General features: G+C 40.7%; 1 protein-coding gene across 5 annotated transcripts in view; it reads left to right on the top strand.

Moving 5' to 3' along the window:
• The window catches only part of DNAJC6 (DnaJ heat shock protein family (Hsp40) member C6), a 175,660-nt gene that overhangs the window by 110,198 nt on the left and 41,954 nt on the right, over nt 1-23,508 (top strand). For 4 of the 5 annotated variants that reach the window (XM_006058915.3, XM_006058917.3, XM_044944890.1 and 1 more), the window contains 4 exons: nt 5,842-5,992; nt 7,218-7,267; nt 7,375-7,523; nt 19,426-19,548. In XM_006058915.3, the coding sequence (XP_006058977.2) occupies nt 5,842-5,992; nt 7,218-7,267; nt 7,375-7,523; nt 19,426-19,548 (473 nt within the window). Of the gene's footprint in view, nt 1-2,058; nt 2,378-5,841; nt 5,993-7,217; nt 7,268-7,374; nt 7,524-19,425; nt 19,549-23,508 lie in introns of those variants that run through there. The other variant, XM_044944889.1, reaches the window with a different exon arrangement.

Below are 23,508 nucleotides of genomic sequence, written 5' to 3'. Positions count from 1 at the left end.
TACTTTGGCCACCTGATGTGAAGAGTTGACTCATTTGAAAAGACCCTGATGCTGGGAAAGATTGAGGGCAGGAGGAGAAGGGGATGACAGAGGATGAGATGGTTGGATGGCATCACCGACTCAATGGACATGAGTTTGGGAAAACTCCAGGAGTTGGTAATGGACAAGGAGGCCTGGTGTGCTGCAGTTCATGGGGTTGCAAAGAGTTGGACATGACTGAGTGACTGAACTGAACTGAAAAATACATTGATTTTTTAAATTCTAAATAACTATCAGATCATCTCAAATCTTTTTTGGACTGATACTTAGTATAAGTAAATGAGCAAACAGCTGACTAATAGACCCATGGGAAGAGAATCTCTCCTAGGAGAGAGAAATTTGATGTCACTTTGTGAGTAAGAACAGGTCAAGTCATAGCCATGGTGAGTTCTCATGACTTGGGAGAGATAGGATGCTGTTTCTAGTTTCCTAAACATTAGGAATCCCAAGAAAAACTTGTTTATCACATCCTTATAAATGACACAGGGGGCAAAGTGCAGTTCTCTTGTGCTTATCTTGGGTGGGATTAGGTTTTAAAATGAAAAGACTTCACAAAACAGGATTCTACCTGGAGCCTTAGCAGCACAGACCTGGACTCTTTCTCCTTGGGTGGCATTCTCATGCTGTCTCAACTCTGACCTCCCCTCTCCTACCCTCTTAGACCTTCAAATCTCCAAAGACTCTTTCTAAGCCCAGGGTGTGTGTTCTTCACATGAAAAATTTAGAAAAGTGTTAGAAGTGGCAAGATCTGGATTCCAGTGCAGAATCTTTCAACCATTTAGTGCAAGGATTAAAAAACTTTTTATATAAAGGACCAGATAGTAAGTACTTTAGATTTTATGAGCCATAAGGTCTCCATCACAACTCTTCATCTTGGCTGTCATAGCATGAGAGAAGCCATAGACAGTGTGTAAATGAATGAGTATAGCTGTTTTCTACTAAGACTATACTTATAAACGTTGAAATTTGACCTTCATGTAGTTTTTAAGTGTGTTTAACATTATTCTTCTTTTGACTTTTTTTCCAATCATTTAAAAGTGGTAAAAGCCATTCTTATTTCACGGACTGTGTAAAAATAGACAGCAGACTGGGTTTGGCCCGTGGGCTGTGGTTTGTCGACCCCTGATCTATTAGTCACTGTCTTTCTCCTGCGTGTCACTGTTTCTCTCTTTGTTATGTCACTTTTCAAAGACTTTCTGCTTTTCCTCTTAACAAGCTGAGTCTCCAAAATCCTTTTTAGATTCTGTGCTTCTGACACTCATATAGCTCATTAGGGAAAGCCAAAATACCCTCCTCAAAGCCCTGTAATGTCAGATGGTGTCTTTCTTTTCTTTTTTGCGTCCGGGTTAGTTTGACATATAACTTGGGTATATAGAGGTTGCAGACGTTGTAGCTCTGCCAAATGGCTCTGGTTTCTGCAGGGTTCCAAGGCTCTAATGAGCAGAGCATGCAGCCTGAGTGATGATAAGAGCCTGATTTTTAGATAATCAAGGATATTTATATCTTTTAATAGGTTGGTGTCTTGGAGTTCTATTCCAGCATGAAATCGAGAGTCAGAGAGAGGTCTGAATAATCAATTTGGTGTCATCTCTTAGAACAATCATATATGAGAATGGTGTTCAGGCTGGAATGGGAACTTGGGGTGGAAATGAGGATTTATAAGCATATGTTGCCCTATCTTTGCTGTATTTAAAATGAAAACACGATACAGCCTTTTATGTGTGAGTGTGTTTAAAGGGAAATAATATGCCCTTTTTCTTACGGAAGCAGAACACAAGAGAACATTCTTAGATCTGTGGCCCTAGCCCTTGCCTAGGAGGAGCTGCTCATTGGGCTGGCTCCTGGCAATTATATAGGTCTGTGAAGCAGTGGGGGCGACAGAGGCTCAGCTGCCGGAGTAATGAGATTGGTTTGGTTGGTCTGACAGATGCAGTGATTTGTGAGAGGGCTTGTTGGGAGGACAGCTGCTGCTGAGAGCAGCCAGATGAAAGGCAGACCTGTGGGAGGTGGAGAGGGGCAAAGAGTTGGAGAGGGATGGCTGTGTGTGAGGCAGCTGAGGATCTTCCTGAATACAGCTGTTGAAACTGTGGACTGGAATGGAGCTGTGGAGGAGTGTGCAATGGTAGGAGTGGCATAGACTTTGGAATGCTACAGACTTGAGCTTGAATCCTTGACTCTGTTGCTCATTAGCTGAGGTCTTAGGCAAGTTGCTACCCCTGTTTGAGCTTCTGTTTCTTTGCCTTTAAAATGGGGATAATAAACACCCTCCTCATCTCCCACAACATGAAACTGTACTAACATAAAAGTCCAAGTGGAGTCTAGTGCTTGAGAGAACTCGGTAAGTGGTAGACTTTACAAGTGTTTATTCGTGTGTCTGTTCATTGATTGTTCTTTGCAATTTCTAATAGAGCCTTGTTTTCAAATAGATGGCTAATGGTGACTTGGCCATCAAAAGCTCTTGTGATCAAGAGATAAGCACATTACAGTCAGCATGTATTTATAGGTATGTGTTTGAACTCCTACAGCTCGGAGGAGTTTAGTAGATATAGTGAAGTATGGTTTAAAGAACAACTACCTGGCCAGTAAACACAACAAAAGATACCTCCTTTTCTGATAATTAGGGAAACCACAAATAAGACCAAAAGGAGATGTTGTCTCATTCACCAGACTGGTAAAAATGTTAAAGTCTGACCATACTAAGTGTTAAGGAGAATGCAGTTTGAAAACATGAAAAATAATATTAATGTATTACCTGTGGATACCTACATATGTAAGAAAAGTTTAAAGAAATTATTTGGAATGATAAATATTAAATTCAAGATAGTATTAGGAGAAGAAAGAGGGATAATTTTGTCCAGGTTGCATAGGGCTTAAATCCCAAACTCTGCCCAAGACTTATTAGCCAATGAGCCATATACACTTAGACAAGTGACTTAACCTCTGTGCCTTGGTTTTTTTGATGTATGAAATGGAAAAATAATATTATCTACCTCATAAGTATGCTTTTGGGATGAGTGAGCATAGGTAAGATGTTTAAAATAATACCTAGCAAATAGTGCTGTATATGTTAACAATTCAGGGTTTTATTACATGAATATTTTATTATTCTCTATTTGTTTTTTAAAATATAAAACACTGCAATTTAAAATTTATAAATATTTCAGTATTCTAGAAGATAAGGACTACATGTAATATAATGACAATATCATTATTATACCTAAAAATTAACAATAAATCCTTAATGTTGAATACCCAGTTAATTGTTCAAATCCTTATTGCCCATAAATGTCATTAACTTTTTATTTATTTATGTAATTTTTTTGGCTCTGATGAGGGCTCCAACCCGTGTCTGCTTCAGTGGAAGCTCAAGAGTCCCAATCACTGGACCACTAGAGAATTGTCATTAACTTTTTATGGTTTGTTCGGATTAAGTTCCATGCATTGTACTTGGTTGATTGGTCTTTTAAGACATTTTCATTTATAAATTCCTCCTCCAACTTTCCTTTTTCTGGTAGTTAATTTTTAAGCTTTATTGAGGTATCATTGATATATACAGCATCACCATATTTAATGTATACATCTTGATGAGTTTAGATATATGCATATAGTCATGATACTATTACCACAACCTCCAAAAATTTTCCTGTGTTCTTTTGTGTGGCTTGCTTTTTGTTTTGTAAGAACACTTAACATGAGATCCGTCTTTTTTTGTTTGTTTGTTTTAAAATTTTCTCTCCAGACTTCGCACAGACACATTTAGCCATTGTCCACACGCATGCATCTACCTGTCATTTAAAATAACTGATCAGGTTGGAACATAGATGTGCATCCATTCCCCTGTCCTGAGGGAGGTATGAAGGGAAACTCAGTCAACAACAGATTCAGAGTTACAGAGGTTTGCTCCTGTAAGCTAAATAAGGTCCCGTGTTCTACTGTACCTGAGATCCAGAGATCTATCCTCTTAACATATTTTGAAGTATACAACAAATACTGCATTTTTTTTTTTTAAAGAAAAGAAGAGATGCCATTCTTGCCCTTTGTCATCATCGAGTTGAAAAGTGAACAAAGATGAAAAAATATCAACATAGGAATTTCAGGGTGCAGCATAGAAATAGTATAGCTGCAAATCTGTTGACTCCTTAATATAGTAGGTACTATTCTTGCCTGGAAAATCCCATGGATGGAGGAGCCTGGTAGGCTGCAGACCATGGGGTTGCGAAGAGTCGGACACGACTGAGCGACTTCACTTTCACTTTTCACTTTCATGCATTGGAGAAGGAAATGGCAACCCACTCCAGTGTTCTTGCCTGGATAATCCCAGGGACAGGGGAGCCTGGTGGGCTGCTGTCTATGGGGTCGCACAGAGTCGGACATGACTGAAGCGACTTAGCAGCAGCAGCATGCTAATAGCTTAAAATACACTTATTTAATGTTTTCTGATGAAGTAGGCATTATTTTTATCCCAATTTTATAGACACCAAGAAAGAGGCTTAGAAAGGCTTCCCAAGTTCTTACAGTTAGGAATAGCAAGGCTGGGCCAGAACCCAGGTGAGAGGGACTCAGACTCATACCTGCTGGTCTGTACAACCTGCCTGGCTGTTGTTTATATTAGCTTCCTCTGCACAGATTCCTCGGAGAAGGCAGTGGCACCCCACTCCAGTACTTTTGCCTGGAAAATCCCATGGACGGAGGAGCCTGGTAGGCTGCAGACCATGGGGTTGCGAAGAGTCGGACACGACTGAGCAACTTCACTTTCACTTTTCACTTTCATGCATTGGAGAAGGAAATGGCAACCCACTCCAGTGTTCTTGCCTGGAGAATCCCAGGGACAGGGAAGCCTGGTGGGCTGCCATGGGATTTTCCAGGCAAAAGTACTGGAGTGGGGTGCCATTGCCTTCTCCGAGGAATCTGTGCAGAGGAAGCTAATATAAACAACAGCCAGGCAGGTTGTACAGACCAGCAGGTATGAGTCTGAGTCCCTCTCACCTGGGTTCTGGCCCAGCCTTGCTATTCCTATGGGGTCTATGGGGTCGCACAGAGTCGGACACAACTGAAGTGACTTTGCAGCACAGATTCCTACTTCCTTCATGTATCAATCTTGATAAGCTGTTATGCTATGGTAAGAAACAGTCCCCAAATGGGAACAGGGTTCAGTTCAGTTCAGTTCAGTTCAGTCTCTCAGTCGTGTCCAACTCCTTGCAACCCATGAATCGCAGCACACCAGGCCTCCCTGTCCATCACCAACTCCCGGAGTTCACTGAGACTCACGTCCATCGAGTCAGTGATGCCATCCAGCCATCTCATCCTCTGTCATCCCCTTCTCCTCCTGCCCCCAATCCCTCCCAGCATCAGAGTCTTTTCCAATGAGTCAACTCTTCGCATGAGGTGGCCAAAGTACTGGAGTTTCAGCTTTAGCATCATTCCTTCCAAAGAAATCTCAGGGCTGATCTCCTTCAGAATGGACTGGTGGGTAGCTTCTAATAATAAGGGGATATTCCTCATCCATGCCACATATTCATCATGCTTAGTTGCTAAGTCGTGTCCAACTCTTTGTGACCCCATGGACTGTAGCCTACCAGGCTCCTCTGTCCATGGGATTCTCCAGGCAAGAATACTGGAGTGGGTTGCCATTTCCTTCTCCAGGGTATCTTCCAGACCCAGAGGTTGAACCCGCGTTCTTCTGCATTTCTTACATTGGCACGCAGATTTTTTTTTTTTTTTTTTTTTTTTACTGACGAGCCACCTGGGAAACCCATTACCTCTTTTTCTGCTATTACTTCTTTTTCTGATTTCCATTGGCAGGTGCCTCATCTCCAGACATGGAGCCCAGCTATGGCGGAGGTCTTTTTGACATGGTGAAAGGAGGGGCAGGGAGGCTCTTTAGCAACCTAAAGGACAACTTGAAAGACACTCTCAAAGACACGTCTTCCAGAGTTATACAATCTGTTACCAGGTATGTGCGTTCTTCCCTTTACGTTAATGGACTTTGTGCCCCCAGAGGATCTGGTTACCTGCCAACTGCTTATCTGCCTCAAAGATGATCAATTTTGTGATGCAGTCGCATGGGGTCTGATTGAGGAATGCCATTGAAGTCATCAGATTGAGTCTTTGAGAAGCTAAAAGCACAGGCTAGGAGGACTTGGCTCACTGGTACATTAGAGGATAGTGGTTGCCATCCCTGGCTTTCAAATCCATCATCCTGGATTCTAACGCAGTACCTGCCCTTGTTAACCTAAGGCACATTAACTAATCTCTTGGAGCTCTACTTTTATACTCTGCGAAGGTTTATGTCTTTAGTGGTTCAAGAATTAAGTGAGATAATAATGCACATGCAATCCAAGTAAGCAGTACTTATGGATTGTATTCAAAACAGCACTTTGTTTTTATATTTTAATAGCCCTTTAACATTTATTTACTGGGAGAAGTTTCCTACCCTTCTCCTGTATGAAACTTTTACAAGCGGGCCATATATTTTTTTGAACATTAAGAATTAGAAAGTTCTAGGGTCCTTTTAAGTTACAGTGTGCTGTGCTAGGCTAAGTCGCTTCAGTTGTGTCTGATTCTTTGTGACCCTGTGGACTAAAGCCCTCCAGGCTCCTCTGTCCATGGGATTTTCCAGTGAAGAATACTGGAGTGGGTTGCCATTTAGTTACAAAATGTGGGTTTAAAGCAGAAATCCATGTGTGTAGTCCAGTATATTAATCAGCATTTTAATTTTTGTTCAAATATAAATTTATCCTTTACCTTCAGTCTCCAACTAGCACCTTATAGGCCTCAACAAAGGGTCCTCTGTTTTTCCTCCATCACTTCCTCTTCTACCTGCTTGCTGCTGACACTTAGGGGAACTGTTTTCCTGTAGGTGAAGAGGCTGAGACAATCAGCGTTAATAAATTAGCAGTGTTTTCTCCTCTGAGATGGATTCTGTTCATGAAGTGGCATCTACAAAGGATTTTGGGGTGCCCCGTTTGGAGGGGTAGATGTGTGCTCCTGAGCGTGTGGGTTGTCTTCTGTCAACAATGCTTCCTTGGTAGAGAGAAGACGGCCTTGAGGGAAATCAAAATATGGCTACTGGATGGAAATGTCCAGGGATGTGATGCGCAGGTGGCTGAGAGAGAGAGAGAGAGATCTTGGGATATTTGGATCATTTTAATGAATGCCCTTTCCTGTCTTGCTTTTAGCTACACGAAGGGAGATTTAGACTTCACTTACGTTACCTCCAGAATTATTGGTAAGTTCCTCACGTGTATTAACAGCTCAGTGGCTCAGCTCTCAACTGCTGCCCGTTGTGACAGCAGACCTGTTTAACCTATTTTCTTTCTGTGTTAACCTTCCCAGTGATGTCCTTTCCTCTGGACAGTGTTGACATAGGATTCAGGAATCAGGTTGATGATATTCGAAGCTTTTTGGATTCCAGACATCTTGACCACTACACGGTATACAATCTGTCGCCCAAGTCTTATCGAACTGCCAAGTTTCACAGCAGGGTAAGGAATTTTAGACCTAATCACAAGGTTAAAGACATTAACAGGGTATTTTACCCTTTAAGAGCTATTCTCAAAGCCTGTGCCCCTAGGCACATGGGGCTGAAAAACTATGTACTGTCTATACTTCTCTATCTGTAAAATTCTTATTAGGCTACTATAAGATATTCTGAAGCTTTTCCTTGGGTGAGGATGTTTGCAGGAAAGTTTCTGTGTCAGTGAGGTACCAGCTAATTGGGCGCCTCAAATCAGCTGTGACTGGTTGCTCAGTTGTTAGGGCACGTTGCTGCGTGGCTCAGTGAAGATTGGACTGCTCCGTAGGGCAGTTGGAGACCCTTATACTGGAGCACTAATGACGCCTTTCACCCTTCCTTACTGCTGCTTTGGCATCACGTTGAAGCAGTGTGGTGGGACCAGTAGAGACGCACCAGTTTTAATGGAAATAGCTTTCTGACTTTTGGTAGAGGTACGTTTTTCATAAGTGAGGTATAGCACGTAAAAGTCCACACTGTGGGTTTGGTGATGCGATTGCTCATATTTATAGTGCTGACACCGGCAGCACATTTCTAGAGCATTTCCAGTGTGCCGGGAACTTTACATGCAGTACATTATTAATTCCCTCAACAGTCCTCTGAAGTAGATGGAGAAACTGAGGTACAGAGAAGTGAGGTAACTTAGCCATTACTCTGGGCTGAGAGTATGACCTAGAAAACGGATTTATCCTCTCAAGGAGCTTTTGGGACTGGGCACAGAAAGAGTTCTAGTTTCAGGCTGGTTAAGGAGTGATGCGAGCTGGCTTTGGTTTGAATCTAATGCCAAGTCTAATATTTCTGGCCACTGAATTCAATTTACTCACTAAAATAATAAGGCTTTTTCTCTCTCAAGAACACTTTCAAATATCTCAACTTAGCCTTTAGCTATGATTGGTTCTGCAGCTGCATCTGGATTTCTGAATAAATAGAAAGGGTTTTTTACACATTGGACCCTGTAAAAGTGAAGTGTTAGTCACTCGGTCTTCTCCGACTCTTTGTGACACCATGGACTATAGCTCACCAGGCTCCTCTGTCCATGGAATTCTCCAAGCAAGAATACTGGAGTGGGTTGCCATTTCCTTCTCCAGGGGATCTTCCCAATCCAAGGATCGAACCCATGTCTCCTGCATTGCAGATGGATTCTTTACTGTCTGAGCCACCAGGGAAGTCCTGTAAAAGTGAAACTTGATTTCAAATATGCAAAATAATACCTGGCTATGTTTACTCTGCATCAAGGATCTCAGTTTTGATGCCAGAAAGCATTTTGCTCCAAACTTTAGTTGCCATTAATAATCTCTGGGCCTCAGTTTCCTGATCTGTAAAATGTAGAAATTATTCTGTATGCTCTCTTAGACCACTTCCTAGCCTAATGTTCAATAAAATAAGGGAGAATTTTGTGAAGGATTCTCTTTTCTCAGGGTGTTTCCAAATAAGGCAAGAGGTCACCCAGTGGTTCTCAAGATTTAATGTACATCGGAATCTCCTAGAGGGCTTTTAAACACCCAGACCTGGCCCTTCTGCTTCGGCAGAGGGGTGTGATGAGAAGCTGCTATGCTCACAACTTCCTGGATACTCCTTCTGCTGTTGCCCTGGGGACCACTCTCTGAGAAGCACTGATAAAACTGTTTTCAAGTGGTTTGCTCTAAATTCCCATTCTATAACAGATTTTAAATGCAGCTCTTTAAAATTTCACTATGATTAACTGCCCTTCCAACTCTTATTCCATCTATTACCTTATTGAGAGCAAGTAAATTAGCATCCACAAAAATGTGGGTAGATATTTTATTTATAATTCAACAAATCTTTCGAATTGATCTTTTTGGTTTAAAAACTCAGTGCCATCATTTTCTTTCTTCTTTGTTTTTATTGAAGTATAGTTGATTTTCAGTGTTGTGCCAGTCTCTGCTTTATAGCAAAGTGACTCAGTTATACACAAAATGCCATTATTTTCATAATTGAAGGACCATGAAACATCCTGCATAATATTCCATAGAAATTTTATTTCATCTTGAAATATTTGTGATCATCTGAAAAATTTTCCCTCTAGAAGTAAATAAAGATATAATATCATTATAGAAGTATTCATGCATATTAATATATGCATATATGATTATGCATATATACATATATGATTTATAAAAGCAATGTCTATAAAGATATTTAAAGAAAGGCATCAATTAGTAGAAGCACATATTTTGTGACCAGACTTAGCAGTCTTACCAAAGGAACAAGAAACTGAACATGGAACACCTGCCATAGGCTGTTCTCACTGCCCTTAAAAAGCAGTTCAGTTCAGTCACTCAGTCATGTTCTACTCTTTGCAACCCCATGGACTGCAGCACGCCAGGCCTCCCTGTCCATCACCAACTCCCGGAGCTTGCTCAAACTCATGTCCATCGAGTCAGTGATGCCACCCAACCATCTCATCCCCTTCTCCCCCTTGCCTTCAATCTTTTCCAGCATCAGGGTCTTTTCCAATGAGTCAGTTCTTCACATCAGGTGGCCAAAGTATTGGAGTTTCAGCTTCAAGATCAGTCCTTCCAATGAATATTTAGGACTGATTTCCTTTAGGATGGACTGGTTGGATCTCCTTGCAGACCAAGGGACTCTCAAGAGTCTTTTCCAACACCACAGTTCAAGAGCATCAATTCTTTGGCGCTCAGCTTTCTTTATAGTCCAACTCTCACATCCATACTTGACTACTGGAAAAACCATAGCTTTGACTAGATGGACCTTTGTTGGCAAGGTAATGTCTCTGCTTTTTAATATGCTGTCTAAGTTTGTCATAGCTTTTCTTCCAAGGAGCAAGCGTCTTTTAATTTCATGGCTGCAGTCACCATCTGCATGATTTTAGAGCCCCCAAAAATAAAGTCTCTCACTGTTTCCACTGTTTCCTCATCTATTTGCCATGAAGTAATGGGACCAGATGCCATGATCTTCGTCTTTTGAATGTTGAGTTTTAAGCCAGCTCTTTCACTCTCCTCTTTCACTTTCATCAAGAGGCTCCTCAGTTCCTCTTCACTTTCTGCCATAAAGGTGGTGTCATCTGCGTATCTGAGGTTATTGATATTTCCCCTGGCCATCTTGATTCCAGCTTGTGCTTTATCCTGTCTACACAGTCAAAGGCTTTGGCGTAGTCAGTAAAGCAGAAGTAGATGTTTTTCTGGAACTCTCTTGCTTTTTTGATGATCCAATGGATGTTGGCAATTTGATCTCTGGCTCCTCTGCCTTTTCTAAATCCAGCTTGTATATCCAGAAGTTCTTGGTTCATGTACTGTTCATGCCTTGCTTGGAGAAATTTGAGCATTACTTTGCTAGTGTGTGAGATGAGTGCAATTGTGCAGTAGTTTGAGCATTCTTTGGCATTGTTTTTCTTTGGGATTGGAATGAAAACTGACCTTTTCCAATCCTGTGGCCACTGCTGAGTTTTCCAAATTTGCTGGCATATTGAGTGTAGCACTTTAACAGTATCATCTTTTAGGACTTGAAATAGCTCGGCTGGAATTCCACCACCCTCACTAGCTTTGTTCATTGTGATGCTTCTTAAGGCCCACTTGACTTTGGACTCCAGGATGTCTGGCTCTAGGTGAGTGATCACACCATTGTGGTTATCTGGGTCAAAGAGCAGAGAGCACGTTTTTTAATTTGCTGCCTAGAGTGATGCCTGGCCTGGCTAGGAAAGGTTTCTCAGATGATCAAATGTGCCAAGTATTGTTGAATATGTAGATATCGAATAAAAATTTGATTTTTGTTCTCAAGGCACCTCAGCCTAGTTGGAGAAAGAAGCCAGGATGTTCTCAAGACAAATGGAAATAATATTTACAATACATACTGAGGAAGTTTAGTGAAGAGAGACAGTAGTGAGAGCTGGATGGACCCCAAAGCATGAGTAAATCTCATCTAGGTGAAAGGAGTGGGGTTATTTCTTCTCCATGCAAACTGTAGAGGGTGTCTTACCCATCTTTTCATGATCTGGCCTCTGCGCTCTCTAGCTCATCTTTCACTGTTCTTCACGTCCTGAGAACCCATGCTCCCGCCAGGGGAGGCACACTGTCTCATCCATGAGCTGCTCCCACTCCCTGACAGGCCACCCATTCCACAGCCCCACTCTTTGTTCGCCTAGCTTCACTAATGCGAGGATTTCTGCGTGCCAATTCCAATTCTTTCCCCTAAAATACAGAACTGCAGTACATCGTTAGCCCTTTACAGATGGTCCCAGAACTCCACAGAATGGGACTAGACCCTCTGACTTCACTCAACCCTCGGGTGCATCTCAGGAAGACAGTCCCACAGCCTTAGAATTTTCAGCATAGCTCTGCTTTTGATAGGTCTGCATCTCTTTCCAAGTCCCTGGTCCTTTCTCTTCCCAACACTAACACTACAAGCTGATTTGCATCATATTGTTGCATGACTTAGAAACGTGTTCTTGGTTCTCATCTTCCTGTCTTCAAGGACTGAAATCATTTTCTCCTCCTTCCAGACCAGTGGAGGACTAGGCCTGCAGTTAAGTCTTATTTTAATAAATGTAGATGACCAAGGCTTCCATGGATACCACTGTTGGAAGAGACCAAACACAAGACCAGTTTTGTGTAGGGACTCACATGAATGGAGCTCTGTCTACGTCTCTGTACCTTTGAACTCAGCCATTTTACCGTATTCTTATGTGATGTGTGTTTGGAGATAAAAGTGGTGATAACAGAGACAGGCTGTTTCTAGGATGATCTTATTTTGCTGAGGGGCATCATTCTTTATGTTGATTAACTTTTATGCTTAGAAACCACATGGGTTGACAGGAATCATATGAAATAATTAAATAGCAGTTTCTTAGTATTTGCATATGTAGGTATGTATGAAAGTGTTAGTTGCTCAGCCGTGTCTGACTCTTTGTGACCCCATGCACAGAATATTAAAATAGGACTCTGTGTTTAGTTTCAGTTTTAGCAGAGGATCCACACAATTGCACTCATCTCACACGCTAGTAAAGTAATGCTCAAAATTCTCCAAGCCAGGCTTCAGCAATATGTGAACCGTGAACTTCCTGATGTTCAAGCTGGTTTTAGAAAAGGCAGAGGAACCAGAGATCAAATTGCCAACATCCGCTGGATCATGGAAAAAGCAAGAGAGTTCCAGAAAAACATCTATTTCTGCTTTATTGACTATGCCAAAGCCTTTGACTGTGTGGATCACAATAAATTGTGGAAAATTCTGAAAGAGATGGGAATACCAGACCACCTGACCTGCCTCTTGAGAAACCTGTATGCAGGTCAGGAAGCAACAGTTAGAACTGGACATGGAACAACAGACTGGTTCCAAATAGGAAAAGGAGTTCATCAAGGCTGTATATTGTCACCCTGTTTATTTAACTTATATGCAGAGTATATCATGAGAAACGTTGGACTGGAAGAAACACAAGCTGGAATCAAGATTGGCGGGAGAAATATCAATAACCTCAGATATGCAGATGACACCACCCTTATGGCAGAAAGTGAAGAAGAACTAAAGAGCCTCTTGATGAAAGTGAAAGAGGAGAGTGAAAAAGTTGGCTTAAAGCTCAACATTCAGAAAACGAAGATCATGGCATCCGGTCCCACCACTTCATGGGAAATAGATGGGGAAACAGTGGAAACAGTGTCAGACTTTATTTTTCTGGGCTCCAAAATCACTACAGATGGTGACTGCAGCCATGAAGTTAAAAGACGCTTACTCCTTGGAAGGAAAGTTATGACCAACCTAGATAGCATATTCAAAAGCAGAGACATTACTTTGCCAACAAAGGTTCGTCTAGTCAAGGCTATGGTTTTTCCTGTGGTCATGTATGGATGTGAGAGGTGGACTGTGAAGAAGGGTGAGTGCTGAAGAATTGATGCTTTTGAACTATAGTGTTGGAGAAGACTCTTGAGAGTCCCTTGGACTGCAAGGAGATCCAACCAGTCCATTCTGAAGGAGATCAGCCCTGGGATTTCTTTGGAAGGAATGATGCTAAAGCTGAAACTCCAGTACTTTGGCCACCTCATGCAAAGAGTTGACTCATTGGAAAAAACTCTGATGCTGGGAGGGATTGGGGGCAGGAGGAGAAGGGGACAACAGAGGATGAGATAGGTGGATGGCATCACTGACTCGATGGACGTGAGTCTGAGTGAACTCCGGGAGTTGGTGTTGGACAGTGAGGCCTGGCGTGCTGCGATTTATGGGGGTCACAAAGAGTCGGACATGACTGAGTGACTGATCTGATCTGATCTGATCTTGACTCAAAACAAAGCATAGCTGATAGCCCTGTGTTCATAGTGTTAGAATTCCTATTCAGGACTGCAGAGGAGGTGTTGAATGTCAATTTTTTGCCTCTTCTTAGCCAGTATCCACCTTGAGGAAATAAAAGTCATGCTGTTGACAGTGAAGTCCTGGAGACCAGTGAGATGCATCATCTAAACCAGATGTTCTGAATCTAAGTTAAACAGGCATGAATCCATTGTATATTTTGATTCATGCGTGGACTTCAGAGTTTAACCATGTATTTTCACTCCTATTTTTTCTTTATTATGATAGAAGACATATAACATAAACATACCATTTTAGACATTTGTAAGGGTACAATTCAGCAGCATTAAATACACTCATAATAGTGTATAATCATCACCATTATCTATACCCAACCTTTTTCATCATCCCCCAAATATACACTGTACTCATTCCCTCTTGAGTGAGTGTATGTGTGTGTGTACTGGTTCCATTTCTGCACAGAAGTTTTGTAGCTATGTCCTAGAGTTTCAGGAACCACTGCTTTACACATTTCTTGGTGTTATTGTTGGCAATAAATGGAAAAGTGGATGAATGGCCAGCAAATCTAGGCTGCCCTAAAGTTCTTACATCCCGATAATATGAATGTAAGTGCCACTTTGAGCCTCCTTCTCCCTCTGTGCAACCAGGAAGGAGCAAGCTGAAGGAGCCCAGTTAGAAACATAGAAAAGATAAACCCAACTAGTTCTTTTAGAATCTTATTTTATTTCCACTATTTCTAAACTGTATGAGCTTATAGAATTTCTTCCTCTTTGCAAATAATTTAATTTTAGGAAAATATATGATCAAGTTGGGTTTCTTAAAGGGTTTGTGATTTTTTTTTGAAGGTCACCTTTTTTTCCTTTTTCCTTCCAGAACTCACTAAAGAGGTCACCATAGCTCCTAGTTGTTTCTCTGCTGGTTTTCTGGATGGTGAGGGGAGTTGGCCATAGAGGAATGACTTTATAGATTATATTCATCTCTCCTCTGTCACTGTGCATCAATGTAAGGGCAGGAAATAATGGGGCAGAAAAATACCCCTGGCCTGGGAGCCAGAGAACCTGAAAGTCCCACATTCTAGTTTCGCAGCCTTCAGTGACTTGACTGTCTTATTAACCTTGGTAAAAAAAACTAGCCCCCATGTGGTGCCATAACTGCCTCAGAAATGTATGAAATTGTAGTTAATAATCATCAGACAGTGTACAAATTTTTATTATTTTTTACTGAGGTGAAATTCATATGATGTGCACAAAAATTATCCTAGATTCACATCTCAACTCTTCCTCATCTTGGGTAAGTTACTTCATGTCATCTAAAACTCATCCTCCTGTAGTAAGTGGAGATGACAATAAGGATTTCTATCTCACAAATACTTAGAATATTTTTCTGTGGGTGTACTATAAGGAATACATTTGACACCAGTGTCTGGCTTAGAGTAAGCCTTCAGTAAGGGGAAGCTATAATCACCATTTGGAGAAGGCAATGGCAACCCACTCTAGTACTCTTGCCTGGAAAATCCCATGGATGGAGGAGCCTGGTAGGCTGCAGTCCCAATTGCCTGAAGTACCTCTGTCCTCCAGAAATGGAAACAGATTCTTAAAACACTGGATATGACTCTTCAGTCTGATTCTCTATAGCATCTTTTGCTCTTATGCTCAGCAAATGGGATGCTTCTGTCATCTCCTCTCTTGCCTGGGGAGACAGAAAGATGAAAACCGAATAGCATTCAGCCCTGTGCTGCTTTGGCCTCCTTTCCCTCCGGGTGGTATCATGGCAGCCTGTAATCCATATGGCGTTTTCTGCTGTCTGCTACTCCGGGAGGGGTTCAGAGAGACTGGAGGCAGCATGATGAAGTGTCACCTGCCCAAGGATTGTGCTTATCGCACAAAGCTGTGAACCTCACAGAGCTACAAAAACCTCTTGCAGTGATTGATTTTGTTTAAAAATTTTTTTGTATTTTTTTTACACCTTAATGTTTTTCCCCTTTAGACAGAGCACATGCTTTTAAAAAATTCTAATTGTATGTTTGTCTAATGGTGTGTAATTATATATCAAGTAAATATGTAATTATGGAGTACTTTAAATTAATATTATTTACTTGATTGATTTAATGATTCTGAACAATTGGTGTATTGTGCTAAGAACAATTTAGCCAGCTTTTAGCTGAGACTCATTATAGATACTGACATTTAGTATTTGTAGAGGTGACATATAATTTATAAAAGGTTTAAAAATGCTGCCTGAATACTACTTGAGAAAATAAATTTTCTACACTTTTACATAGTCATAATCTAAAAATACAACAAAATTGATTCACCGTTGCTTCTTCAAGATCTTTTACACATAGACAAAGATAAATCATATTATAAGAAGAGATTACCACATAGGGTTCCTTCCTTGGTTCTTTCATTCGTTCATTCACTCAGCAAATACCTACTGAGTGCCTGCCATTGGACTAGCGTGTGGACTCTGTACTTGGGTTACAAAAACAAAAAATGGTCTCTCTTCTCCTGGACCTTAGTGTCTAAATGGGGAGATAGATGTAAACACTTAATTTGAATACAGCTTGTCAGTTAGCTGGCACTTACTGTGTTTATGTCACGCTCCTTAATTCTTACAGCTGCCTTGTAATGCCCATTTTTACTTCACACACAAGAGACTTGAGTCTTGGAGAGGTTGCTGCTGCTGCTGCTGCTGCTAAGTCGCTTCAGTCGTGTCCGACTCTGTGCGACCCCATAGATGGCAGCCCACCAGGCTCCCCCGTCCCTGGGATTCTCCAGGCAAGAACACTGGAGTGGGTTGCCATTTCCTTCTCCAATGCATGAAAGTGAAAAGTGAAAGTGAAGTCGCTGAGTCGTGTCCAACTCTTAGCGACCCCATGGACTGCAGCCTACCAGGCTCCTCCATCCGTGGGGTTTTCCAGGCAAGAGTACTGGAGTGGGGTGCCATTGCCTTCTCCACTTGGAGAGGTTAGCACCTTGCCAAAGGTTAATTAGGTAGTAAGTGGTAAAGCTAAGGTGAAAACCCAACCTGTGGGCTTCACCATGTTGCTCTGATGATCAGGATGACTAAGCATTTCTGCCTGTGAGTGTTAAGAGAAACTGTCAGAGACAGGAGAACACTTGAACTTGGGCTTTGTATTGTGAATAGAAATTTACCAAGGGAAGGAAAAACATCGCAGACAGGAAGCAGCTTGTATAAATGTACATTTTGCAATTCCTCTGATGGCAGATCTTTTCTTCCCAATTATTCTATTTTTAATCATTATTTCCATACCTTGAGAACACATCAATGGGGATCTCTTTGAGGATAAAGAATGGGCCAGAAACAGCCCTAAATCATATTAGGTGAAAGGGGCAAGCTTTATGGAGTTTAAATTGACAGAGGCTCAGCACTGGCTACCCTGAGTTGTTTGGTAGCTTCATTAGGTATTTTGTCTATTTTGTTTAATAAAGATAAATTGTACCTGTCATTCCCAAAGGTTTAGGATAATTAACAACCTGGAAAGTCCCCTGATGCCACCTATGATCATTTTACAGGAAAAAAAGTTACAAACTAACCAAAAAGAATGGGGTTTTTGGCATCCACAGAGAGAGAAACTCTGTGTTTGCTTTCGGGTGTCAACTCTAGACAGCACAGATAATTTCCCACCCATATTTTGACTAGTTACTATATGGTTACTAGAAAAGCATGAACCAAACAGATTATTCCTACCTCTCTTTCCCTACTGTTATATGTAAAGAATTGGGACATTTGGGTTTTCTTAGACCAGTATTGTTAGTGTTGCAGAGCACTTTTTGATGACACTGTCTGTAAAAGCCTGTTCCTTTGACCAGAATTCCTGTCTCAATAATGGCACCTCGCATCCTTTTATCCAGCCATTCAGGCGGGAAATCTGGCAGTCATTTTTGTGTCCTCTCACTGCACATCCCCGTCTACACTCATGCACTGCCACCCTCTGGTTGATCACTAGGGTCTTGTATACAGGCATTCCACTTCCTGTCTATTTTTTGAATTCCTCAAGTCTTTGTGTGTCCCACTACCACTCATCTAGCCTAAGCCACCATCGTTTCTTACTTAGATTCCACTTACAGCCATCTGACTGTTCTCTCTGACTTTGTCTTTTGTCATCTATATCCTTTCTTCATACTGAAATCTAATAAGAGTTACTTTCCTTCTTAGATATTTCTCTCAGTTCTTAACAAGGCCTTGTATGATCTGACCCTTCAGTCTAAACTTTTGCCCTAAAGGGTTTTATTCATTTTTTTCAAACATAGTTGGCTCTATCTGACCTTAAGGATTTGCACTACAGTTACCTGATTAAAAATAATAATAGTGATAGCCAGTATTTGTTGATCATTTTGTGTGTGTCAAATATTGAGCTAAGCCTTTGAAATACAGTCTCATGTGGTAGCCACAATCCTATAAGTTAGGTAGGTGATTATCATTCACAATATTTTATGGAGAAAGGCTTAGCGAGGTCATTAAAGAAAAGTGAAGGTGTTAGTCATTGAGTTATGTCCGACTCTCCTCAGTCTATGGAGTTCTCCACAGGCAACAATACTGGAGTGGGTTGCCATGCCCTCCTCCAGGGGATCTTCCTGACCCAGGGATCGAACCCAGGTCTCCTGCATTACAGGCAGATCCTTTACCATCTGAGGCACCAGGAAAGACCAGAGAGGTCATTGAGAAGAAAAGTGAAAGTGAAAGTAGCTCGATCATGTCTGACTCTTTGCCACCCCATGAACTGGAGCCCTCCAGGCTTCTCTGTTTTCATGAGTTTGCCTATATCTAAGCTTTTCCCTACCGAGACTCGTGCCTAGAATTTTGAGGCAAATAACAGTCTCAGCCAGTATACTGCTGCAGCAAAGTGACTTACATTCAGAAGACCTTGGTTGCAATCCTGGTGCTAACCAGTGGTGTGACTTTAGATAAGATGGCCTCTGAGAGTCAGTCTTCTCATTTGCAAAGCGGGAATCATATTAGTACCCATCTTACATGATTTTTCAGATCAGAACCAAGCAGAATTCTACAAATGTAGTCAGTGTTCTATTATGTGCTAAATGATTGTATGTGTTAAATGAATGAAAATGCCAGATATCACCCCCTTGGAGTTGTGGGTTCCTTCATTAAAAGAGAAAGAAATAAGACCCCTGAAAAAGCCTATCTTTGGCTTACTCAGCAGCACTTTTTCATGTTTTCACTTTTATCAGCTTGGATACAATTAAGGGTAGTGCAGGATTTATAATGTAACCCTATAATTAAGCATCTAGTAGGCAGATCAAAACATTTTATACTAAACAGAAGTTAAATTCAGTGTAACCCCACAGAATTTTTAAAAATCCAAATAGGTAGTTTAAATCATCCAGTTTAATTTAAAATGTATTTCAAACTGTGTTTTCATACCATTTACTGAAACAGAATTTTTAAAGTAAAAAAAATTACAAGATTAAACTCTTCTGTGTTTGGACCCTGTTCCCAACTCTTTCTGCTGTGTTGAAAGAGGATGTAGTGTCACTTCCAGAAGTCGTTTGGTGTGATACCTGCTCATGGAGAGGGAGTTGCTTGGGAATTCATTCCTTTCTGCTGTGTTCCTTTAGGTCTCAGAATGCAGTTGGCCCATCAGGCAGGCCCCCAGCCTGCACAACCTCTTTGCTGTGTGTCGGAATATGTATAACTGGCTACTACAGAATCCCAAAAACGTCTGTGTTGTCCACTGCTTGGTGAGTAACCTTTTCATGTTGCTGATATGGCTGTCGTGTGTGCTGGTTTGGTTTGGTCAAATACAAATGGCCTTATATAGACTAGTGAGCAGGTAATGCTTATATTGAATAAACATTTATTAAGAACCTCCTTAGGAATTACATGATGTAAGGGTTATAAATGAGGGGAACACATTAATCTTGCCTTAAAACTCGAATGCTAGTGGGAGAGGCAGATATGTATACAACCCCCATAACACAGAGCTTCTGAAATATGCTATTACTAATATAAAAGAGGTAGAAACAAGAGCTATGGTTGCCCAGGCAAAAATGCCAGAGTTTTGGGTGAATAGAATTGACATAAGCATATTGGAATATTTTATTCTCTTACCTTTATGTTTGAATAAAAACAAAATTAAAAGACATTTATGCCCTTGTATGCAGTCACATAGATTGACGATATTTTATAGCAGTTCTAGTGAGACTGATGATTTTTCTGACCACTGACCTCCAAGAGTCCCTTTACTCAACCTTCCCTCTGGAGGGCTTTTGCATATTGCTTTAAACTCAACTTTAGGTAAAGTCTTCTTTTTCACAATATGGGCATTCGATTATATATCTAAATATCTTTGGTGGCATTTAATGTACCGCATCATCATGACCTGGTGACCTGCCTGTTTTCTCACTAGACTATAAGCATCTTGTGGGCAAGAACTGTGCCTTTTTTACCTTTGTATCCCAGGTACGAAAGATATGAATAAGTGATGGACTACGTGAAGAAAGGAGCACAAAAATGAAATCTGAGCATAAGTATTAGAACTATTCATTATGTTGATAAACTTTAGGGTATATATTTTGCTATAATCTTAGTTGATGACTTTTCCCCTCTTTCTTAAGAGTCAGTTGGCTAAAAAAGGGATGAAAGCTGAGAACATTTTTTCTTCTTTCCATTTCACATCCTCAAAGTCTTGGTAATAAAGGAAAAACACTTGGTGTTCATAGCAGTTTAATGTGAAAGGCTGAAGGGTCTTCCTTTTAGAGGCAGAACAGATTGTTTAAAAGACAGATTATTTTAGAAACTAAGCAGCCTTTAGGCACTTTGGTGATTTTTCTCTTCACTTAGAAACTTTCTAAAAGTTCAACAAGCCTAGGTCTGGTGGCTTTGTAAGAGGAGATGGCTCGAGAGAGACCAGAGGCTCCCAGTTCTGATGATACAATCATGACAAATAAAAACCCAATGAAAGAAGAAAAAAAAAGAGGCAGACAAAGAGTTAAGACCCTATAGTCTGCTCTCCAGGCTTTCATGTGTTGGACATGTATGAGTTGGAAGTCTGCACTAAGTCTTCGGAAATGGAATTGAAGCTGGAGGTGGGAGCACTTATTTTTATTCTATATACTCCTTTTTTTACTATTATTAAAAATAAACACGTGGACTTCCTTGGTGACACAGTGGATAAGAATCTGCCTGCCAATGCAGAGGACATGGGTTCCATCCCCAGCCCAGGAAGATCTCACATCCTGCAGAACTTAGTTGGTTCAGCTAAGCCCGTGAACCAAAACTACTAAGCCTGCGCCCCACAAGGGAAGACACTGCAATGAGAAGCCCTCTTGCCACAACTAGAGGAAGCCTGAGCAAAGCAGTGAAGACCCAGCACAGTCAAAAATAAATAAATAAATAAAATTTAAAAGCATATATTCGTCTTTTAATTAAAAAAAAAATGAATAAAACTTTTAAAAGACCTGGATAGCAGATAAAGGGAGCGAACACATATCTAAAAGCCATGAACCTGTTAAAAGAGTGTCAGGAAGACTAAATTCTAAAATTCTAGAATTAAGATTGAGAAGTATGTCTTTTAAAAAAACTGTCCTTGGAGTAAGGACAGCTACAAATGCTTGAGGCACACAGTAAAACGGTTAATCCTTTATTCTGTTCCTTCCTCAGGGGAACAGATGTCAAGCTAGAAAGGGAGGGACAATGATAATTAAGACAAAGCTGAGAGGTAGTGAGATAGTAAAATCCCATCACAGTACTTAACAATAATCCTCTCTCTAGACTTAAATTATGTGACAGAATGCTTAAAGCACTTGGAGAAGAAAATACGGGTTCCTTATATGTTATCAGGAAACAGGAAAAAGAGTGCCAGGCAGGCAAGGAAAGGAGGTTTTTTCCTCAAAAGACAGAGGAGTTGATCTTGAAAAGTTACAGACTGGTGAGCCTGATGGTGATTCAAGGTGAAATTCTAATACAATTTTTGCATAGATAATTTTAAACTCTTAGAATAAAGAAGTCCATGTTGATTCATTATAAACCTACATGTCAAAGCAACTGAACTTTTGGAATAAGACTAATAGATTAGTAGAGATATTTTCCTATTTCTTATATTCAAGATGGAAAAATTTGGGCTAAATTGTTATACATTTAGTTAAAAATTGGCTGAATATTTCTTCCAAAGAAGGGTGATTAATGGATCAGCATCTTCCCAGGAAAAGGTTGCATTTGGTTGTCCTTTTAATTAACAACTTTGAAAATGTGGAGATAAGCTTATCAGCTTTCTCAGGCCAGGAAGGTCACATAATGAATCTGGATCTTAGAAGTTTTTGCAGGTTAATATAAACCACTAATGTGAAATTAAATACAGGATAAATGTAAAGTCCTGAATTCTGGTTCTTAATGATTAAGTGTATTTATCTGTTATCACATCATCTGAAAAAGGGCTCACAGTTCTACTGGATGGAAAGATCAATAAGAGCTTATGGTATGATTTAGCTTGCATTTAGTTTAGTGTGGGGCTATGTTAATAAAAGCATAGTATTCTTACCACATGAAGGAAAATGGTATTTCCTCTCTAGTTTGGTCAGAACACATCTTATATCTTGCATTTCACATCTGGGCAGCACATTTAAGGCTGTTGTTTTTAAACTGGAGTCTGTTCAGAGGAAGTCCATCAAATGATGATCTCTCTTAAAATGAAACATCAAATGAGGAAGAATTGAAGAAATGGTGTGGTAGTCAAGATTCTCAGAACTGATGGGATGATATAGAGATACATATGCAAGAGGTGATTTATTATAGCAATTGGCTTAAGGGATTCTGGAAGCCTAGAAGTCCCACAGTCCACCTGCTGGAAGATGGTGGATCAAGAAAGGGAGTAGTAACATTTAGTCTATGTCCAAAGACCCGAAAACCGAGGAGGCCACTGGTGTTGGCTCAAAAACCAAGAGTTCTGATGTCCAAGAACAGAAGATGGAGGTCCCAGCTCAAGATGACAAAGAAAATTCTTCCTTCCTTTGCCTTTTTGTTCTGTTTGGGCCCTTGGTAGATTGAGTGATGCCAGCCCACCGCGGTGAGGGTATATACCTCTACTCAGTCTACTGATTCAATGCTGATCTCTTGCAGAAACGCACCCCGCTGAACCCCCGGACACACACAGAAATAATGTCTTACCAGTTCTCTGGGCATCTCTTAGCCCAATCAGTTGACACGTAAAATTAACAATCACAGATCAGGCGTGTTTTCAACCTGCAAAATAGAAAAGTTGATTGAGAGTATTTCAAATATGTGAAGGGTTGTCCTGGGAGAAAGGAGTAGGTTTCCTCTTTGTCCTGACAGAAGGAAGAACGAGGATCATTGAGTGGAATACTTTGCAACTTCAACATACTCAGTATAAGGAAGAACTTTGAGTTCTTCCTGAAACAGGATGATCCCTGTCACTTAAAAAGTATTCTAGAAGAAGCTGGCTTACCATCTGTCAGGAATGTTACTGTGTGCATTCCTTTACCGAACATGGTTGAATCATGTGAAACTTCTTTATTTTATATCAATCTGAGAACATACTTTGGATAAAATGTACACAAGGCATAGTCCAAAAAGCAGTATTTGCCTAACCTGAGAACTCTTTACCTTCACCCTAAACTGAGAGACCTTAACTGTTCTCATCCTTCTGGTCCAAAGTTATTTTGAAGACTAGATTATTTTTCAGT

Source organism: Bubalus bubalis, chromosome 6, assembly GCF_019923935.1.
Source record: "Bubalus bubalis isolate 160015118507 breed Murrah chromosome 6, NDDB_SH_1, whole genome shotgun sequence".
NCBI classification, from domain to species: domain Eukaryota; kingdom Metazoa; phylum Chordata; class Mammalia; order Artiodactyla; family Bovidae; genus Bubalus; species Bubalus bubalis.
The sequence above is the reverse complement of the archived record's forward strand: the minus strand, read 5'-3'. Positions and strand labels throughout refer to the sequence as shown.